We start from the raw sequence: 22,474 nt of genomic DNA, 5'->3' as shown, positions 1-22,474 counted from the left end.
TGGCTCCTGAAGGTACTCAGCATTGTGGAGAGAAAGGCACATCTCTGCTGACTGGAGAATGAGCGTATTAGTGCCAGTGTACAAGAACAAAGGGGACATTCACAACTGTGGGCAGCACAGAGGTATCACACTCCTGTCACACCGCATGAAAGTTCTGGAGAAGGTGATGGATAAATGGATACACAGAACAGGAGAACGTAAGAATGGAGATGAGCAGTTTGGATTTATATCAGGATGCTACACAACAGAACTGATGTTTGCAGTGAGACAGATAGTTGAGAAGAAGCTAGAGATGAGAAGAGAGTCCAACTGGCCATTCTTAGACTTGGAGAAACCATATGACAAGTTCCCAAGAAAGCTGATTTGCGCAGTAGTGAGGTGGTTCAAAGTCCCAGAAACGTTGGTAGAATTAGTGCAGGCTATATACAATGACTCAATGACTTAAGTGCAAACAGTGTTTGGTCTCACAGAGGGGTTCCCAGTGGGAATGGGTGTACACCAGGGTTCAGCTCTGAGCCCACTGCTGTTCATACTGGTGATGGACTACATTAGCAAACGGACTGAAGGGGACAGAACAACAAAGCTGCGGTATGCAGATGATGTGGCATTAAAGGCAGACCCTGAGCAAGAACTTCAGCAAAGGAGAGGGGAATGGAATGGAAAACTGAAGGCACATGGCATGAAACTAAGCACAGATAAGGCAGTGGTGATGTCATCAAATTCAGGAAATCAGAAGAAACTGAGAATTGAGAGAGAAGGGACGATGGTGGAACAGGTTAACAGCTTCAAGTATTTGGGAAGGGTGGTTAAGGAGAAGGGAAGTCTGAATGAAGAGGTCAAAGCTATAATCACAGGGGCTGCAGCCAACTGGCATTCAGTCTCAGTTGTAGTCTGACAGAAGAATGCCAAAGAAGTTGAAAAGTAAGGTGTACAAGAGAGTGGTGCGACCAGTACTACTGTATGGTACAGAAACCTGGGCAGTAAAGGCAGATGAGGACGCTAGAGGTGATGGAAATGAAGTGCCTGAGAAGGGTGGTAGGATGCACACTGTGGGACAGACAAAAAAATGAGGACATAAGAGCAGAAGCCAAAGTAGCTCTAACTGCAGAAAAGATCAAAGAGAACAGATTATGGTGGTTTGGACATGTGCAGAAAAGCAGAAGCCAATCTGGCGAAGATGATTTGGGACAAACAGGAAGAAGTTAAGATGAAATGAGGAAGTCCAGGTTTTATGCTGACTGCAGTACCACATATATAGTATACCTGGCCACATGTAAATGTTGTTCTTGTTTCTATGTAAGCAAAATTATACAAAGACTTCAAGATATGGTTAGCAGGCATTTATATGAAATAAAAACAAAGAATGCCAATAATGCATTGGCCAAACACATTATTGGTTCACCAGGTCATAATTGTAGCTTTAGAATATTACGTTTGATAAATAATATGAGGGGTGGAGATTCCAATAATCGCCTAGAACAAATAGAACTATGCTGGATACTTAGATTACAGGCACATAGATACCCTGGTATTAACGCTAATGTTAGCATTAAACCTGTTTTAAGTGGGAGTAGGCTTAAAACAAGGTGAATAAGGCTTCAGTGACACATCCCGCATTTGTTAACTGTTGTCTTTTGATAGGCTCTTTTATCCTATAAATGTATTTGATTTTAATGTGTTTTATTGGGATCTGATGAAGCATATTGTTATGCAAAAGCACTCATCCGTTTATGCATTTTATTAAAGTGATTTCTACTGCCGTGGTTGTTTTGCTGGTTTTTATTTTTACACAAAGTCCAGTAAAGAGGTGGATGGATTGTGTGAGAGAAGATTTGTGACAGGCATGAGTGTCGAAAAAGGGAGGAGTGTGGCATTGAATCAAGAGAGATGGCAACAGTTAATACGATGCCCTGACCCCACGTAGGAAAAATGGGAAAAATGAGGGGGGGGGGATTGATGATTGTGGAACAAAAGGGCAAGATAACCAACTATGAAGCTCACAGGATGGTGAAAATGCACTACGTTACACTTATTTAAAGTGTCTTTCTGGAGTTTATATGATACAGTATTATTTACAATGGATAACATTTGAAAACTGTTTTACCACTGAAAGTGTGACTGAAACTCTCAGTGTGGAACTGCAAAGAACATGGATTATTATTTTAACACTGCTGAATTATGTTTAATTACAATTAATAATGCTGAATAATGTTTATGACTGTTCCTTTTTTTATTTAACTCATAATGAGAAATTCTCATTATAATGAGATATAGTTGAAAGGTATAACCATTAATCACGACAAAAGGACACAAAACTTGCACAACACCAAACGAGCAACACTAAGTCTATCTCCTTACCAAATGTGATTTACACAAATGTGCAGTCAAACATTTGTGGTGTAACTCATGATAACCATGTTTTTATTTATACACACAAACACATACATATATATAATGCATTTATATATATATATATATATATATATATATATATATATATATATCTGTATCTATATATTATATATAATGGTTTACTATCAAAAGTTTAAAACGCTGTTCTTCGAGTAATGACTTACTTGAAAAAAAAGACTGCAAATGAATCACATTGTTCACTCACAACAATGAAAGCAGCAATGTCGATAATTCACATTCGACTTTATTCATATTACCCAACTTACCCTGACGTCAGGTGATGTGCACCCCCTGCTAGTTATATATTCCAACTCCGAGACCGAACTACAGTGAGGAAAAGGGCAAATTTCCTAATCCCCACTGTAGTTTGATCTCCAATCCAATTGTAAACATCGACTTTCAAAAACACGAATGCAAGCTACATCTTGACCTTTTGAGAGGCTACAAAAAATCCACTTGGAATTGTAAACTTTTACACCTATACTCTCGACTATATAAATGGCAAGTAAGTTTCCATCTTTTGATAGTAAACCATATATAATGTGTGTGTGTGTGTGTGTGTACATATACATACATGCATACATACATACATATACACACACACACACACACACACATACACACACACACACACACACACACTAGTTCCTCCAAGATGTTCAACAAGTGTATGGTTGATAGTTGTTCTGTCAAGTCCATTTGGTAAACAAATCTGCTGTTTGAAGGTACTGAAGTGAGATGGTTGTAATCGTGTAATAACAGGGATATGAAATAGGAAATGTACCCTTTTCCTATTGTGTGATCTTGGAGTTTGTGTATACAAGTATCATTTAAAGCCTCCAGGTGTTTCTTTCCTTATAATCTACTGAAGCCTCTAGGCATCTAATATAGCCTCTTTATATTTACATTAATAATTCCCAAACTGTCTTGCATACAAGTTATTGAAAGATTTCATCTAAAAGTAAACATGGCGGCCAACACAACTGCACTGATATTTGGCCTCTGTCTAGTGCCGATAATGATATATTAATTGTGATTCATACCCTATGTATTTATTTGCATTGCTATAATTTTTCATATTTCTCTAAATAACCCAACAACCAGGTGACACAGATACAGCCACCCAGCATCAGAGCGGTACATGTCCCTTTTAGTACCCAGTGCAATTTCATGATCTAGTGCTCCTCAACTATAAGAAGAGGCGCATTAAGAAAAAAAGTGTGCAGCAATCTGGCTGGTTCTCAGGGGCCAACCAGGTCCCATTCTGCACCCTTTGCTTCAGTCCTTCAGCTCAGCTGAGGAGCAAAACAAAATAAAAAAAGTTTTTCTTCTGCTTTTAAATTGTAGCAAGCTGCTTGCTACAACTTATACCAAACACGTCAGTATTGCACAACAGCAATGTCAGCATTAGTTTCTGTACCTGCTTTCTGAAAAGCTGGCACACAAATGTATACTGGTATTGATCTCTGCATCTCCTGATCATACCCCTCTAACACTCTAACACCTTGCGCCTGCTGTGGTTGCCCTCGTCTCCCTTATCTATGCTACTGCTTAGCATCACATTAAAGCTCACCACTGTTTGAACAAAATTCTGCTGACAGTTTATTTGTAGCTTAAGTAGTTCCTACAATACTGTAATTTGTTCTAAACATATTACAAAGTAACACTTGCTGTGTTTACTGTCCTTAAAAACTCCAGTTTAATAGCTACACTGTAATGAATACCACCGTTGTAATGCTAGGTTTGTGCTGAGCAGTTTACTATTTACTCATCTTCAGTAACTATTATGGTTCCAGAGATATGAACATTTGTTTGATGTGTGACAACATAACTGGATGTTATCAAAAAGTTCAGGATACAACCATTGGAAATTACAGTACAAACCTCTAAAACTTCATTGGAGAAAATCTGAGATATGTATGTATGTTTGTATATATGACACACATGCACACACCCTTTCAGCTGTATCTCACGTACTGCTATATATGCCTACAGTGTTACAAAACCATATCCACAATGCCACACACATCTCCAGCTGTGCTCATGGCAGTAGTATACATACACATGAACACAAAGACATCTCCAATTATGCCTCAGGCTGAAGTACATACACACACAGGCATACACACGCATATGCATATATCTGCAGCTCTGTCTCAGACAGCAGTACACAAATACACACACACACATATATGCAAGCACATATCTGCAGCTTTGTCTCAGACAGCAGTACACAAACACACACACACACATGCATGCACATATCTGCAGCTCTGTCTCAGACAGCAGTACACAACTACACACACACGTGCATGCACATATCTGCAGCTCTGTCTCAGACAGCACTACACAAATACACACACACATGCACATATCTGCAGCTCTGTCTCAGACAGCAGTACACAAATACACACACACATATATGCAAGCACATATCTGCAGATCTGTCTCAGACAGCAGTACACAAATACACACACACACACACACACACACACACATACGCAGCTCTGTCTTAGATAGCAGTACACACATACATACACACACACACACATCTGCAGATCTTCTCAGACAGCAGTACACACACACACACACACACACACACACACACACACACACACATATCTCTAGCTCTATTTCAGTATACACATACAAAAAACATGCACATCGCCAGCTGTACTCAGAACAGTAGTAAACACACACACACATATACACACACTCAAGTGCATGCAAACAGATAACCCCCACACTGCCAGCTGTGCCTCACCCAAAACTGAACACTCCGTATTGCAATTTTAATTTTGCAATTCTGCTCAGTTTTGCCGTGGAACACAGACTGTATAATGATGTTAAAAACATAGAGACCATGACCTATTCAGCTGTCAATGCACCACCACAATATCTTCAGGATATGAGGGATGATAATAAAGGTACAGAGTTTAAAAGTTAAACTTCATATCAGCTCCCTGCCTGCATACCACAGGACCACCATTTAGTTACTTCTTGATCCTAGGTAATCAGTGGAAAAATGAAACTCAGCTCTGACTGTTAGTCTGGATAAATAAAACAAATATTTAAGTAAAGAAATCTGACACTGATATCAGCATTGGCTTATTTATTTACTTATTTGACATTTGTTAACTGGGGTGGTCCAAATGGGTCTACAGAACCCATTTCCGGCAGAGGTATCCCCTCCAAGACCTCCACCAAAAGGAAATCAGCTGTCAGCTAAGTAATCTTCTCTGAATGCAGGCCTACAGGCTCTTGTCACAAAACTCTCCCAGTCAGGTCAGCCCTTCAGATCCTGGGTATCTTCCTGAAACAAGGTTTCAGACTAGAAGCCTTATCTGCAAATCATTGGCTAGTCACAATAAACATTTCCTGTGGCAGCTTTGGTTATACACTGGTACAGTGCAGCAGAAAATTAAGGAATGCTACAAGACATGAAAATGTCGTAAGTCATGCTTTGTAGCAAAGCAACAGATATTGTACATGCACTGCAGGGCAGACAGGGTTTTAAACACTAACTTAACACAAAATGGTAATAAGCAACACCCAGGCACTGATGTCATGCAGGACTACTGTTGCTGCTGGCCTAGGAAATCATGCTGAAGCATACATGTTCTGAGTCGGCTGATGCTTTTGGCACCTGCGCTTATGAAGCAGAGAGCAGGAAGATTAAGGTAAGCCACACTATGTTGGTGACCAAGTTGAAGGGCAGATCTAGGTCCACTGCAGTCAGGTGACTGTACTCACAACAGGCTGTCACTGATGAAGGTTCTAGAACCTAGATATGTGACAATGTTCTCCTACATCACTGTTCTGTTAAGCTCACAAATGGAAGTTCATGCAGCACTGATACGGACATATGAAGATCCTGGAGCTGATGGGAATGCTGGCATCGGCAACAGACATCTGACACATGACTTCTGCAATATCAAAGAAATATTAGCTTCCAAATATCATTAGAGCCAAGGCTCATTGAGCAAACCAGAGGCAGGTGGAAAGTCACTGCAGCTATGGTACACACAAGATGTGAAAGGGACAGCAAGTCTTTTCTAAATGAAGAACACCAAAGATGTATGCAGGCAAGGAGCTAGCAGTGTCTAGTAACCCTCCACCCTTTTCATACTTACTAACATGATCCAGTGTGCCTGTGCAAAATTTTCCATAGAATTTCTTGGCTCCAAGGGCTCGGAGATCATGGATGGTGAAAGGCCAAAGATGAAGGACATTGTTTCTTGAGAAAATATCTCGCTTGTCAACTACAATCACCTTCGCACCAAGAAAAGCAAGTTCAATTGCAACACGAAGGCCACAAGGTCCTGCACCTACAACCAAACACTAAAATAAAAAAAAAATAAAAAGAAACCTTAGCAGAAATGAAAGAAGAGTAAAAAAAAAACAGCTCTTGTTTGAAGTCCTTAACATGATCTGAGTTTTTTAAAATTGATATCATGCGGTTTATATAATTTACAATTGAAACTCCAAGGATTTGAATAATTCCCTATTCAGATATCAGAAACCCCATAAATTACGAATGTGTCATTAGAAACACTTCCCATATTATAATTGTGATGTCATGAATAAGTTAGTTAGCTGAAGGCAGGTGGCCAATCATAACAGACAGGAGGCATGTTTTATGTAATATGTTGCAAACATTGCAAATCAGTTTTAGCACACATTTACTGAGCATGTTACTGAAACATCAATATACTACTTTGCAGATACTTCTTAGATAAACAAAAAACACATCTTGCATTAACACCAGCAAAACACTGAAGTTCAAATATGAAGCAAGAAGGAGAAATCAGATTTTAGTCTACTGTCTTGTTAAAGGAAATCAGAAAGTACAGCTGTGTACACTTACCATAAATGTAGATGTTTGAGTGTACTCACTGTCGCAGTATACATAAAGTACAGCTGTGTACACTTACCATAAATGTAGATGTTCGAGTGTATTCACTGTCACAGTATACATAAAGTACAGCTGTGTACACTTACCATAAATGTAGATGTTCGAGTGTATTCACTGTCGCAGTATACATACAGTACAGCTGTGTACACTTACCATAAATGTAGATGTTCAAGTGCTTCACTGTCGCAGTATACATAAAGTACAGTTGTGTCCACTTACCATAAATGTAGATGTTCGAGCGTTTCACTGTCGCAGTATACATAAAGTACAGCTGTGTACCCTTACCATAAATGTAGATGTTCGAGTGTATTCACTGTCACAGTATACATAAAGTACAGCTGTGTACACTTACCATAAATGTAGATGTTCGAGTGTATTCACTGTCGCAGTATACATAAAGTACACTTGTGTACACTTACCATAAATGTAGATGTTAAGAGTGTACTCACTGTCGCAGTATACATAAAGTACACTTGTGTACACTTATCATAAATGTAGATGTTTGAGTGTATTCACTGTCGCAGTGTACATAAAGTACAGTTGTGTACACTTACCATAAATGTAGATGTTCGAGTGTATTCACTGTCACAGTATACATAAAGTACACTTGTGTACACTTACCATAAATGTAGATGTTCGAGTGTATTCACTGTCGCAGTATACATAAAGTACACTTGTGTACACTTACCATAAATGTAGATGTTCGCGTGTATTCACTGCTGCAGTCATCACATTTGGGTTATCTGCTTGCAGGTAGCCCTCAGTTGGCCTGATTATCAAAGTCTTGGGTCCTGCATCGGTTCCTGTCTCATCTTCCATGACGTCAGGTAATCAGGGGTACAAAGCATGTAGCCAACGCCATTACATCAGTTTTTCTTACCCCAGATGTCAGGTACCCCCATAATGGGAAGCAATTATATACAAGGTTACGCCTCCAACAGAAAAGCAAATCCACCAAAAAGCTTTAAGCATAGTAAATAAGAATAGAGGTATAAGTCAATAGAAGTCAGGGGGCTGGAGGGAGGGTAACCAGGACTGCAACAGTGAATACACTTGAACATCTACATTTATGGTAAGTGTACACAACTGTACTATGTTCTTCATGTTTCACTGTTGCAGTCATCACATTTGGGTAGATTCCCAAAGCTAAGGATGGGAGGAGGCAATTAGCATTAGGATTAGCTATAAGGCCCTACAAGACTGCAGTGGCAAAGCCAGCTCTGGATTTAGAAAAGATAGGCATCTGGTAATGCTTGGTGAAGGTATATACAGAACTCCAGGTAGCAGCTTCTAGGATGCCCCTGGTAGGAACACCTCTGAGAAAGGCTGTAGAGGTAGATGAAGCCCTGGTTGAATGTGGTCTTATCCCCTGTGGGGTAGGTTTTCCATGGTGCTTATAGCAGAAATTAATGCAATGGCCTATCCATTTAGAAATGGTTTGCTTTGAAATGACCTTCCCCTCTGCCCCTGCAGCCCCTCTGAAGAATTGCTTCAGCAGTGGATGAGAGAAGAGAGGTGGTTCTGTGGTGTAATAAGGTGAAATGGCTAAGGCATGAATTTTGACGGAGGAAAAGTAAAAGCCCTTGTGAAGCATCTCAGTTAAGTATTGAAGAATCTGAGGTAAATTGGGCACTGCTGTGCCCATCCCCTGAGTTTGGCTCCAGGAACAGAATCTTTTCCATTTTTCAGCATAGGACTTTCTAGTACTAGGCCTCCTTGCCTCCAGAATGACATCCATCACTTGCTTACTGAGGGATGGTAACGGAGAGATCAGGTAATTAGCCAGTCTGCCAGGTTCAGGGTTTGAAGCTGGGAGTGTAGAATCTGGCCCTCCTGCTGGGACAGCAGGGCAGGTGCCATGGGGTCAGCAGTGACACACTGCCCAAGAGGAGGTACCAGTGTTGGTGTGGCCAGTCTGGTGCAATCAGTATTGTCCTTGGTTTGTCCTGTTTGATCTTTAGTAGCACTTTGGAGAGGAGAGGCAGAGGGGGAAAGGCACAAACTGATAGGTTTTTCCAGGTGAAGGACAGGGCATCCACTTTCCAAGCTTGTTTGTGGGGAGTCCTTGTGCAGAATTTGCCCAACTGAGTGTTCAGAGAGGAGGCAAACAGGTCTATCGCTGGGCTCCCCCATTTGTTTCTCAACATGTTGAATATCTTTGGTTCCAGTTTCCACTCGTGTGGGTCCATGAGATTTCTGCTTAGGTCACCTGAAGTGTAGTTAGCTTTCCTGGCAAGAAATGAGCCTATAGGTGCACTTGGTAGCTCAAGGCTGTTTTCCACAGAGCCATGGCTAGCCTGCAGAGAGGGTATGAGTGGGTTCCCCCCCTGCTTGTTTATGTACCACATAACAGTGGTGTTGTCTGTCTTTACCAATAATTGTCCTGGAAGAATGTGGTCCTTAAAGGCTGTCAAAGCATTCTGTACAGCTAACATTTCTTTTTGATTGATATGCAGGTGCATTTGACTTGGGTTCCATTTGCCCTGAACGCACTGCCCTGCCCTGCCAAGTGAGCCCCCCATGCATAGTCTGATGCATCTGTTGTTAGGGTTTGGGCAGCAGGGGGTAGAGTGAATGGCAGTCCCTTGTTTTGGTGGCAGGCCTCTTCTCACCAAAGGAACTCTATCGTTAGACAAGGTATGATAGGAATCATTGATTCTAGATCCTGAGAATGTTGACACCATAAGCTTTTTAGATACCATTGTAGTTAGTAGAATGCAAGAGGCCATGAACACCAGGGCTTGCAGTATTTTCCTTGCAGATAGCTGGGTCTTTGTGGCCAGTAGTTTGAAGTAAGCTGTCAAATGAACTTGTTTCTCTGGCATGAGGTAAGCCATTTGGGAAGTTATATTCAAGCTTGCTCCCAGGAATACAATTTGTTGGCAGGGAATAAGATGTGATTTCTTTTCGTTTATGGTGTACTCCAGAGGAGTTAGCAATTTCTTTACAAATGCCAGATGATTTAATAGTATGTCCTGGCTTTCTGCCTGAATTAGACAATCGTCCAGGTACGGGTATATTTGAATATTTCTTTATCTACAAAATGCAATGACTGGGGCTAGGCACTTTGGTTTATCTACTGCGCCCAGGGTATTCACAAAGGGCAGTGCAGAGAACTGATAGTGCATGTAGCCTGCTCTGAAGCATAGGTATCTTCTGCAAAATTCCCTTATTGGGATGTGCAGGTAGGCTTCCTTTAAATCCATTGTTGCCAACCAGGCATTTTTGCCTAGCATGGGAAGCAGTTGATGAAGAGTTAGCATCTTGAATTTTGGGATTACCAAAAATGTGCTTAGGATAGATAGGTCCAGGATAGGATGCCAGGAATTGTCTTTTCTGGGTACCAGGAAAAGTCTCGAGTAGAAACCTTGCCCCCATTCTTCTTCTGGGACAGGTTGAATAGCCCTGATGCTTAAAACAGAGAGAACTTGCTTTTGAGCCTTAATGCCCTTAGGTCTTTGTGAAATTCTCTCAGGATCCGCAGTAGGATTTTTAAAGAGAAACTTGTGAGAATCAGGTACCCTGTAATACTTATCAGGTTTTCTGGGAGCAGGAGGTAAAGTGCCAGGGGCCAGACTAGATTCTGAGAAGGCATCTTCTACAATGTCCAGTACAGGTGGGATAGCTAAAGGCCTGTGTTGAGGCAGCAGTAAGAATTCCCTAAGCCTCTTTTTGGAGTCAAGAGTAATCCTGGCTTTCCCAGTGGAAATGCTCCCTAAGAGTATGCAAGGTTTCACCAAAAGGGAAATCCTCTGGAGGGGAAGCAGAGGGAATGGAGTCCTCTGCATCAGAATCCTCATAGGTAGATCAGGGCAAATCCTGGTCATCGGAGAAAACAAAAATTTCAGAATCCTGAACAGAAGAATCAGAAGGAAAATCAGTCATAGGTCTCTTAGAGGGAAAAGGGTGGTTTCCCCGGATTAGAATAATAAGGTCTTCAGCCATTCTTATTTGTCTTTTAGGCATAGGGGCCTTACCATGTGGTCTGGACATTGTTTTTTTTGGGCATGGATCGAGTTTTAGGCCTTGAAGAAGAAGATGGCATCAGTTTAATATGCAAGTCAATAGGCCTGAATACACCCTCAGAAGCCGGTGCCTGCACAGTGGCTCCGGATCCATCCAAGGTAGAGACATCCGCAGGTTCCACAGTCGAAGAAGCATCTCACGGCATACTGGACTCCGAATGGGTCTCAGTAGAGGCCTGCGAATATGAAATTGTGGGTATCAGGGGCTGCGAAAGCATCTCACTGAGTACCGGCGAACTGGCGACTAGCTTAGGAGAAGCGTCGTCAGCAACTTTGGACCTATGTGGTCTGTCTCTGTCTTTATCTTTGCATTTTTTCAGAATGTTGGTAGTCAGGTGGCTTACCGAAGCCTTTTCTGGATAACTGAACTGAGTACCACAATATTTAGATGCGAAAATGAACCGACGATGAATAGTATGAGGTTTGAATAAGGCACAAAACCGAGAGCGAGGTACATCGTGGTCTGGGCCTAGGCAAGTAATGCAGTACGAATGAAAATCTTTATGAGGTATTTGCTTTCCACAAGAAATACAATTGTTAACTTTCACTGATATCGGTTTAGAGCAAGAAAATTGATTCCCAATGGGGTACTTGGCTTAGTTGAAGGCTTCGGATCTGAAACTCGAAAACGAAAATTTCAGGAGTCGGCCGACTGGCACTTGCAAACTGCTTCTGCTTCGGGCACCACATGGCAAGAAAGACTGATGTAATGGCATCAGCTACATGCTTTATACCCCTGACTACCTGACATCATGGAAGATGAGACAGCAACCGACACAGGACCCAAGACTTTGATAATCAGGCCGACTGAGGGCTGCCTGCAAGCAGATAACCCAAACGTGATGACTGCAACAGTGAAATACGGAGAACATCAGGTATCTCATAAGGCAGAAGAGGAGGAACCAGGAACGACTAAACTGGGGACAAACCAGCATTTCATAGAACTAATGAAACTGAAAATAAGCTACTTTCAAGTGACTGTTAACTGTTACATGTAAAGTGAAAAAAGAAAGAAAAAAGCCAACAACTAGAAATAACACTGTTAAGCAATGCTTTCAAGTCAATACCATTAAATGTTAGAAATAACACTGTTAAGCAATGCTTTCAAGTCAAGACCATTAAACGTTAGAAATAACACTGTTAAGCAATGCTTTCTAGTCAAGACCATTAAACGTTAGAAATAACACTGTTAAGCAATGCTTTCAAGTCAAGACCATTAAACGTTAGAAATAACACTGTTAAGCAATGCTTTCAAGTCAAGACCATTAAACGTTAGAAATAACACTGTTAAGCAATGCTTTCAAGTCAAGACCATTAAACGTTAGAAATAACACTGTTAAGCAATGCTTTCAAGTCAAGACCATTAAACGTTAGAAATAACACTGTTAAGCAATGCTTTCAAGTCAAGACCATTAAACGTTAGAAATAACACTGTTAAGCAATGCTTTCAAGTCAAGACCATTAAACGTTAGAAATAACACTTAAGCAATGCTTTCAAGTCAAGACCATTAAACGTTAGAAATAACACTGTTAAGCAATGCTTTCAAGTCAAGACCATTAAACGTTAGAAATAACACTGTTAAGCAATGCTTTCAAGTCAAGACCAATAAACCTTAGAAATAACACTGTTAAGCAATGCTTTCAAGTCAAGACCATTAAACGTTAGAAATAACACTGTTAAGCAATGCTTTCAAGTCGATACCGTTAAACGTTAGAAATAACACTGTTAAGCAATGCTTTCAAGTCGATACCGTTAAACGTTAGAAATAACACTGTTAAGCAATGCTTTCAAGTCAATACCATTAAACTTTAGAAATAACACTGTTAAGCAATGCTTTCAAGACCGTTAAACGTTAGAAATAACACTGTTAAGCAATGCTTTCAAGTCAAGACCATTAAACGTTAGAAATAACACTGTTAAGCAATGCTTTCAAGTCAATACCATTAAACGTTAGAAATAACACTGTTAAGCAATGCTTTCAAGTCAAGACCATTAAACGTTAGAAATAACACTGTTAAGCAATGCTTTCAAGTCAAGACCATTAAACGTTAGAAATAACACTGTTAAGCAATGCTTTCAAGTCAAGACCATTAAACGTTAGAAATAACACTGTTAAGCAATGCTTTCAAGTCAAGACCATTAAACGTTAGAAATAACACTGTTAAGCAATGCTTTCAAGTCAAGACCATTAAACGTTAGAAATAACACTGTTAAGCAATGCTTTCAAGTCAAGACCATTAAACGTTAGAAATAACACTGTTAAGCAATGCTTTCAAGTCAAGACCATTAAACGTTAGAAATAACACTTAAGCAATGCTTTCAAGTCAAGACCATTAAACGTTAGAAATAACACTGTTAAGCAATGCTTTCAAGTCAAGACCATTAAACGTTAGAAATAACACTGTTAAGCAATGCTTTCAAGTCAAGACCAATAAACGTTAGAAATAACACTGTTAAGCAATGCTTTCAAGTCAAGACCATTAAACGTTAGAAATAACACTGTTAAGCAATGCTTTCAAGTCAAGACCATTAAACGTTAGAAATAACACTGTTAAGCAATGCTTTCAAGTCAAGACCATTAAACGTTAGAAATAACACTGTTAAGCAATGCTTTCAAGTCAAGACCATTAAACGTTAGAAATAACAATGTTAAGCAATGCTTTCAAGTCAAGACCATTAAACGTTAGAAATAACACTGTTAAGCAATGCTTTCAAGTCAAGACCATTAAACGTTAGAAATAACACTGTTAAGCAATGCTTTCAAGTCAAGACATTAAACGTTAGAAATAACACTGTTAAGCAATGCTTTCAAGTCAAGACCATTAAACGTTAGAAATAACACTGTTAAGCAATGCTTTCAAGTCAAGACCATTAAACGTTAGAAATAACACTGTTAAGCAATGCTTTCAAGTCAAGACCATTAAACGTTAGAAATAACACTGTTAAGCAATGCTTTCAAGTCAAGACCATTAAACGTTAGAAATAACACTGTTAAGCAATGCTTTCAAGTCGATACCGTTAAACGTTAGAAATAACACTGTTAAGCAATGCTTTCAAATCGATACCGTTAAACTTTAGAAATAACACTGTTAAGCAATGCTTTCAAGACCGTTAAACGTTAGAAATAACACTGTTAAGCAATGCTTTCAAGACCGTTAAACGTTAGAAATAACACTGTTAAGCAATGCTTTCAAGTCAAGACCATTAAACGTTAGAAATAACACTGTTAAGCAATGCTTTCAAGTCAATACCATTAAACGTTAGAAATAACACTTTTAAGCAATGCTTTCAAGTCAAGACCATTAAACGTTAGAAATAACACTGTTAGTAAATGTTAGAAATAACACTGTTAAGCACTGCTTTCAAGTCAATACCATTAAACGCTGTTCATTTCTTAGAACATGGCTGTGATATACCAGAGGAAATCTTGACATGATCCTTTTGCAGAGGAATATTTTAACTACTGTATTATACAGTAGCAGTGTGAAAATCAGTAGTTATACAATTACTCCATTTGCTCCTGTTGTGAGAGAGCTGTGGGCATATAGTACAAATTCAGTTTACAGCAAAGTCCTGCAACTGTAGACCTAGTACTGGGTCAAGAAGAAAGACAACCAACTTCCGCTACTACATCACCAAGTAAGCCCATTTAGACTAGTTGTGTATACTCTACATAACATTTTTTGTCAATAATCTTACTATCTATAAGAAGTGATCTTTCACTGTATGTATTTTTGGCCCTCAATAATGCTCTGAGCACCAACAATGGAACTGAAGCCATGCCTTTCCCCTTTAATCACCTTCAGAATGGGGCCAGCACAATCAGGGCCACTTTCATGAAATGGAGGACTCTAATTTTAGCAGGTCAGGAAATGGAGGACTCCAATTTCACCAGGTCAGTGACAGGGCTTCAGGGTGGTCACTGTGACAGTATCCTCAGTGACAAGTAGGAATTATACCCTACTCTGTTTATGATACAGGGATGTTCACTCCGACGGTAGATGCAGATGGGCTGCTACTTTATTTTGAAAAGGGGGAATATGTTTTAAAACAATAGGGCAGGGAAGGAAAGGTATGTGATGTGCAAAGGTATCGTGGAGGGAAGACTTATCACAATAGTGAATGCATATAAACTTATGGATACAGGCCTTAGAAAGAAAAAAAAAACAAGGCACATTTACAGATCCTATATTTAAAAAAGATCAAGATGCAGCTGGGTTAAGAAGTGCATTAACAGATTTTAAAATAGAGCAACCAAAAAATGCCCTGCAATTAAAGAATTTTGAAAATCTTCGTCTGCTCAAAAATATTTGGCCTGAAGGTTAAGACAAAAAGAAGTGGGCAGTGGATATAAATCAAGATCCACTCGCTAGGGATTTATTGAACGTTGCTACAGTATGTGAGCCAGATATGTTCTCTGGGTTACACCAAACAACTGAGTCAAGCTGGGGAATGTATCACACAAGGGAATAAATATTTACCAGACGTTAACAGTGGTAGACAGAAAAAAACTGACAAGATTAGAAAACCACGGGAAAGAGAACTGCAGATCCAAATCTTGTCGAATGGTCACAGATGGAAATGTGGGATCATTTGGTTATGAAAGCTTATTGAACTGTTTCTGTACCTCATCTAGACTTGTACACATTTTTGTAGAGTCAATTCTTCCTGTTGGAGATGTGGGATATCAGATCTGGGTACCTGGGTGCACATCTGGGACTGTAGCCAACTTTTAAACTTTAACAGAGAAACTTAGGACACGTGCAACAAGGTTTCATCAGAGAAGTTAACAGTGACTCTTGCAATGTTTCTACTACAGCAAAGGCAAGGGTACAAAACAGACAAATGACAAAATGGCTTTGGGATCTAATAATGTTATCAATGAAAACAATTACAATCAAGTGGAAAATAAAAGGCAGTTATGAATGGCGTACAGCAACTGGAAATACCTACAGATAACATAAAACAGAAGGAGAAGATACAGAATAAAAGGCAAACCTGGACCCTACTAAACCTGTAGGTAGTTATCATCAGGACTGAAATCTTCTTAGAGATTCCTCATTTAGATCACTTACCACTTCAAAAAGACTGATGAAGCATATAAGTGTTGGCCTAAAGTTGGATGCAATTGCCCTCTCAGCAAGTTTACTACAACTGGCTTTAATACAAAATAACTTAAAATAACTTTTATATGTTGTATTATCACATGATTTTTTTTGTTAGAAGTTTTATGGTTCTGTAAATATTCAAGAATATTTTAAATGTCTACTAATGAATGGAATAAAATTAATGACAAGAATAAACTACAACGTCTGCTAATCCTTAAGGGGCTAATGTGCACATTGCTGAGGGCAGGTGTGCATGTATCCATATTGCTTACTCCGTTACAATGCATCACATTCTTCAGCAGTACATATTCCTCACCTTTAGCCTGCTGCATGGCTTGAACCAGGCTCCCATCCTCCAAAAGGTGCAAACAAATCAGTAGGTCCTAGCCACCATCATCATGTCATCTGCTGTTCATTCATACCCATGTTCAACTCCGGTTGGCTTCTCAAGTGCTTAGACCTCTAATCAGATCTGGGGTGCTAGGGCTGCAGTTAGGAATCTATCTCTCTATGCCACAAATCCTACTTAAAAAGAACCTGCTTGGTTTATAATAGTGTTAGTACAACAACTATATAGCAAATGAATAGGGATCTACCAGTAGATAGAGACCATGGATGATCAGAAGAGAAGCTCATTTTCCTCCACCTGTTACAGAACTCCACTTTATCAGTTATGAAAAATCACCAAAAAAAAAAAAAAAAGAATCTAATATCGAACCTTCCAGACACTCTCTTCTTCTCAGTCAATGCTCAGAAGTAAACATAAGCTACATTCATTTAAGCCAAAGAGAGTAAGTGGGAATGTTATGGCTCACATTTCCAAACACTTAACCCAGCTCCAAGCAGACGGTACTTATGGAATACATCCAAATCTGATAGATACATATTAAAATGCCAAAAATATAAGGGTCCGAATGGAATTTCTCTAGTAAAATTATTTCACATTACAACTGTCAAAATGGCTTTCTATTTCAGAATTATTCCTAAGCAAGCTAGGCCAGAAAATATAATTTGGTTCTATGAGAATTGTTTCTGTAAAACAAGCTACAGCTCTGTATGTTGCAAGTTTAGATAGGGGAGACAACTCTTCTTTGCTATAGACAAATATTATGGAGAGTTATTTGCCTAGAAAGTGCAGTTAGAAACATGCACACCCTAGCACTGTATTTTGTCCTTGCTTTTATTACAAATTATGTAATGAATGCAGGATTGTTTGGGTAAAGGAAAACTATAGGTGAGATCATGATAAGAATATGAATTACATCTGAAAGAATATTCTAGAAGGTGTCACATGAGCTGGTCAGTGCTTTGCTTCATGTACTTAAATTAGTGTTTGTAGTTTGCCACGTTAGATTTGCTTTCATGTAATATCAGTAGTTGCCAACACTCTTCTGAAAAATAAAGCTTTTTTTGCCACAAAATAACTATGTATCAGTGGATTTGCTGATGACAGGGAATATTAGGAACACTTTTTAACATCTGGCTAAGCCAGACAGATTTTTTTGTAAGGGGAATCTAGTATGTTATCTCATTTGCCTGTAACATTTATGATGCACCCAGCAGATGAGAGAGGGAAAGCAGTGACAAGATAGAAGGAAAAAAGGGAGACCTTACATCTTTCCTCACGAGCTTAGAATAGATCTGAGGAAAATTTTAAATGGGTATCAAAACTATAGGAAGACAGGGCAGCTGACTGTTCGCATTAATATAATGCATGTACTAGGAGATAAGATTGGAGATTCAGTACCACATTTGGTAATATAACCTGATGCATAAACAGTAAGAATATTTTTTCTTTCTCTGCAGTGACTGAGGAAGTTCTGACAGCGAGTTTCCCTGGAGATGAAATGCTAGTACATTTGCTTTTCAGGTTTAGAAAGCATTAATGGCAGCTGTATGATCTTGTACAGCAGACAGTGAAATAATATATGTTATGTGCACGGCAAGAATCTCTGACAGGAAAGAAATGCACAAGGTAATTGTTAACTGTCATACTGACACACATTCAACAGGCAAGTACCAATAGACACTGAGAAGGCAAAGTAAATTAGGTGCTTTTGTAAAGTGACAATGCAGTATCTTGCCACAAACAGAAATGTATCATAAGGGACTTTCAAAGTTTAACTTTCATCTGGTATATGCATGGTTAAAAGTCTTAAAGCAGTAACTCTTGTGAGTTCATCAGATGGTCTTTGTTGTTCTGAGTTGCCCAAGAAAAAAAAAAAAACATATGAGAGATTAAATAGCAGTGCTTGTCTTCAGAAACAAAATCCAGATATTCAGTCTGCTGAAAAGTTGTGTCATGGGACTGTGAATGGTAAACTGGCTTTTAAAAAAATGACTGTTTTCCCAGATATATTAAAGACTGAACTATGTGAAAGATTCTGTTAACTGCTGTCCATTGTTAAAAAAAGAGATGTGTGCTGGGCAGTTTACTCTTCTATACCAAAGACAGGAATTCAACAGATCAAAGTCTAAATTAGTAACACAATAAATCAAATCAAATAAACCAATTCCAATGTACTGGTCCAATTATAAAACTGATTTTATTTTATACTAAACTAATGGTGCAAAGTCATTAAGTATTAAATGGACATACTATTTACAATGTTGTATAAATTCTCTGTGTATGTATTAGCCTAATGAAGGCTAAAGTGAAAACACATTTGCTGTTCTTCATTAAACTATTCATTGGAGCAAAATGTCCTGGAATTGCTTTATCTGATTTGACTTGAGTTTACTTCTCCTGACAAGAAATGTATTCTACTATATATATCAGACCTCTGACATTAGGCTGCATGGCTCAACTAGAGAGAGATTGAGAGAGAAAAAAAGGGTTTTATGGTGTCTATGTTTCACACAAGGAGAGAGTTTGTTTTTAATAATCTTTTTTCCTTTTCACATGTTTTGACTCCATATATGTTATGTGAATGAGTTGCAGATTCTAACCTGACAATTTAATGGTTTAAATGATGCCAGTTTTATCTTAATATATTGACTGAGATGTTGCCTGCAAGCCAAGTGATTCACACATTTTTAACCTAACAATTTAAAAAAGTATTAACAAATTTTCATGACAATGTGACATTCCAGGATGCCAGGGTTGAGTCCTCTCTCTTTCACAGGCTTACAATGTGGAGATTTAGACTTCCAAAGTTGCCATATGTTATTTTTCTTTGATGGAAAAAGGAAAATGAGGGAGAAATGGTTAGTGCGGATGTATTTCTATTCTTTTAATAACAAGGCATTCTTGCATAATGTTTTTAACAGTAATTTTGCACGGCGTTTTCTGTGTGATTTAAAAAAGGCATTTGCAGATTTGTGCCTGGGTTATTAGATGCACATATGCACATAGCACCTCATCCATACATACACAGAGGCTTCCATTACGAGGAATAATTTTTTTTTTTTTTGGCACAGCAGTCTAAGATTTATGCAAGTATTTTTGGTTACTTCATACAGTGTCCTTTAATACTGAAAGCTTCATGAAAGGAATGTAAATTGCCTGTGTAAGTTAATGCCCTTTTATGAGATTTGAACCACAGAATGCATGCACACATCATTGCTGAAGTGTTTTCAAAATGTAACAGGTACTTGTGTATGTTCAAGGTATGTTTTCTCTGGAATATTGCACATTTACAGTATGTAAAAAAAAATGTGTTTATAATTATTGAATAGTAAATCAAAATGTTTCATCTGTTCTGGAAAATGCAGTAAAAGGAAATGTATCCAAAGGATCCTGGATAATGTAAAACACAATTTATTTTGAAATGTATCTGTTGCATTTTTAACAAGGACAAAATTGAGAGTACGCAGATTCCTTAGTAAATGCAATTTTTGCAGACTACATTTGCAGAAACAAATTACTGTTGTGTGAGTTACATGTTTTAAACAAGATTTTAGTGGAGCATTCTAAATAAAACTGAATGACAATCACAGGCCAGATTTTTAAAACAGCATTTTTTGCTAATGGATTGCTAATGGGAAAAGAATATCCAAGTTTGAATTCCATGTTCAAAAATTTTCTTTTGTTAAGTTGGTTGGATTACATTAAGTTGGTTTGATTACATTCATTGTCATAAAATGTTTCCTTTGCAGACACTCTTCTTACTGAATTCATGTTGGTGTTAAGTAACAGTAGATTTAATTAATTAGTATTATAAGGGGGACATGTTTGTGTGTGTATGTGTATGTGTATGTGTGTGTGTGTGTAGTATCAGACAATTATTTTCCAACATGTTTTCACACAATAAAAAGGTAAAAGACAAAACAGGCAGGTCTCCAAAGCCATGTAAAAGGTAATTACATATGCAAAATATAAGAAATGCTTCACTAACCTCTGATAGGAGTAAAAAAATGGTATTGTTTTGACATGTGATGCAGTCAAAAGGCTAGGAAAGTCACCATTGTTCTAGATTCTAGCCAAAATCAAACAAATCAAAGATAACCGAGGGAAACAGAGGTTATAGTAAGAATAAATTTCTGTTGTTTTTGTTATATATTATTTATAGTAAAGATTTACGTAAATGAAAGCTACAGTTTTTTTGCATTTATGGTGAAAACCAAATGCAATATTCAAATGATGTAACTTAGAAGATTCAGGATTCAATTTCTGGCTAACCAAAGACTGTTAATATGACATATAACAAATGAAGCATTTTTGGTGCATATTAACTTCAAGTAAAAGTATGTATTTTGTGTCAGAAAACTACAAATTATGTTTTTCATGCTTACTCCACAGTTTGTGAAAAGAAATAAACATGAGGTTTGCAAAAGGATTTCAACATTGGTAAAATTATGGGTAGACATATGAAAACCTTCATTTATATAAATGGTGGCAAACAATAAGAAGTGGCAATTGCTTCAAATGAATGACAATCAGTATATTTTAAGTGTACCCAGATTGTTTTACACATAAGCCATTGTGTGGATTTTCACAACTCTCATTTTTCCTGAAATTACTAGACAGTAAATAGGATTGCATTTTAAAGATAGATTTCATATTTACATTTTTCCTGCATGAGTTTAATGCGTTATTAGAGATTCTCAAATATATTTGAGGGAAATATGACTAATTGATTGATTGACTGATTAGGAAGAAAAAGAGAAAAAGCAACCTAGTTAGAAAAAGAGAAAAATGGAAAATACGATGAAAACCATCAAACAAACGTAGCAGGACTATCTGCAATGTTAAAAGTGAAGCATTAGACAGATTGAGTGACATTTTTGTGTCTGTACATCAGGGGGGTGGCTACTTAAGTGCGAGACCCTGTCTGTGGTTATAGTTTTAATTTTAGTGACACTGGTTTACTGACCTATTCACTTATTAAAACAGATTTGATGACTTGTTTAACTTTAGGATGATGGTATCAGCAATGAGCCTTGCAGTGGCACAGAGGGTTAAGGCTATGAGATGTAGTTCCTCTGGTACAGGGTTTGATTCCCTCAGTTCTCATTTGCCTGCCGAGTGACCTTGAGCAAGTCACTTTACCAGACATTGCTCTCGGGCGGTCACTGAAAAGGGACTATATGTCCAGTGGCCCTACCTTGTCAACAAACAGGTATTACTAAGGTACAACAAGATTTATTTACATCTCTGTTAATAGGAAATACATTATTTTAATACTTAGTAGGAATTGTTTACATTCATCTGGCAGGTTTCTCAATGTGTACAGTATGGGTATATAATTTTTACAATATTCTCGGTGATAACATACAACTTTCATGATATGCATAGTATTGTGGATATGATCAGACAGGTTTTGTGGTACAGCACTACAGCTGACACTATACAAGTATCAGTTTGAAAAAGTAGGTTGACGTGTACATTGTGACATATTAGCCAAAGTGAGTCGCATTAGTACCTGAAGAAATAAGCATATTATTTAATGAAATTCAGGATGTAATAAATCAGGCTTCAAGCATGAGAGTTATTTAATGACCAATGATCATGGAGCTTAGGAAATTATATAACAGGATATCTCACTAACTGAAACAGTTACAAAATATATGA

The 22,474-nt window shown here is 38.2% G+C and overlaps 1 protein-coding gene across 4 annotated transcripts in view; it reads right to left on the bottom strand.

Annotated features, from left to right (window-relative positions):
• LOC122806293 (F-actin-monooxygenase mical1-like) overlaps positions 1 to 22,474 on the bottom strand; it is a 1,110,237-nt gene that overhangs the window by 611,800 nt on the left and 475,963 nt on the right. For all 4 annotated transcript variants that reach the window (XM_044076592.1, XM_044076589.1, XM_044076591.1 and 1 more), the window contains exon 3: positions 6,546 to 6,753. In XM_044076592.1, the coding sequence (XP_043932527.1) occupies positions 6,546 to 6,753 (208 nt within the window). The remainder of the gene's footprint in view (positions 1 to 6,545; positions 6,754 to 22,474) is intronic.

The sequence above is a fragment of the Protopterus annectens genome, chromosome 7.part0 (genome assembly GCF_019279795.1).
Source record: "Protopterus annectens isolate FY-2018-M chromosome 7.part0, PAN1.0, whole genome shotgun sequence".
NCBI lineage: Eukaryota > Metazoa > Chordata > Ceratodontiformes > Protopteridae > Protopterus > Protopterus annectens.
The sequence above is the reverse complement of the archived record's forward strand: the minus strand, read 5'-3'. Positions and strand labels throughout refer to the sequence as shown.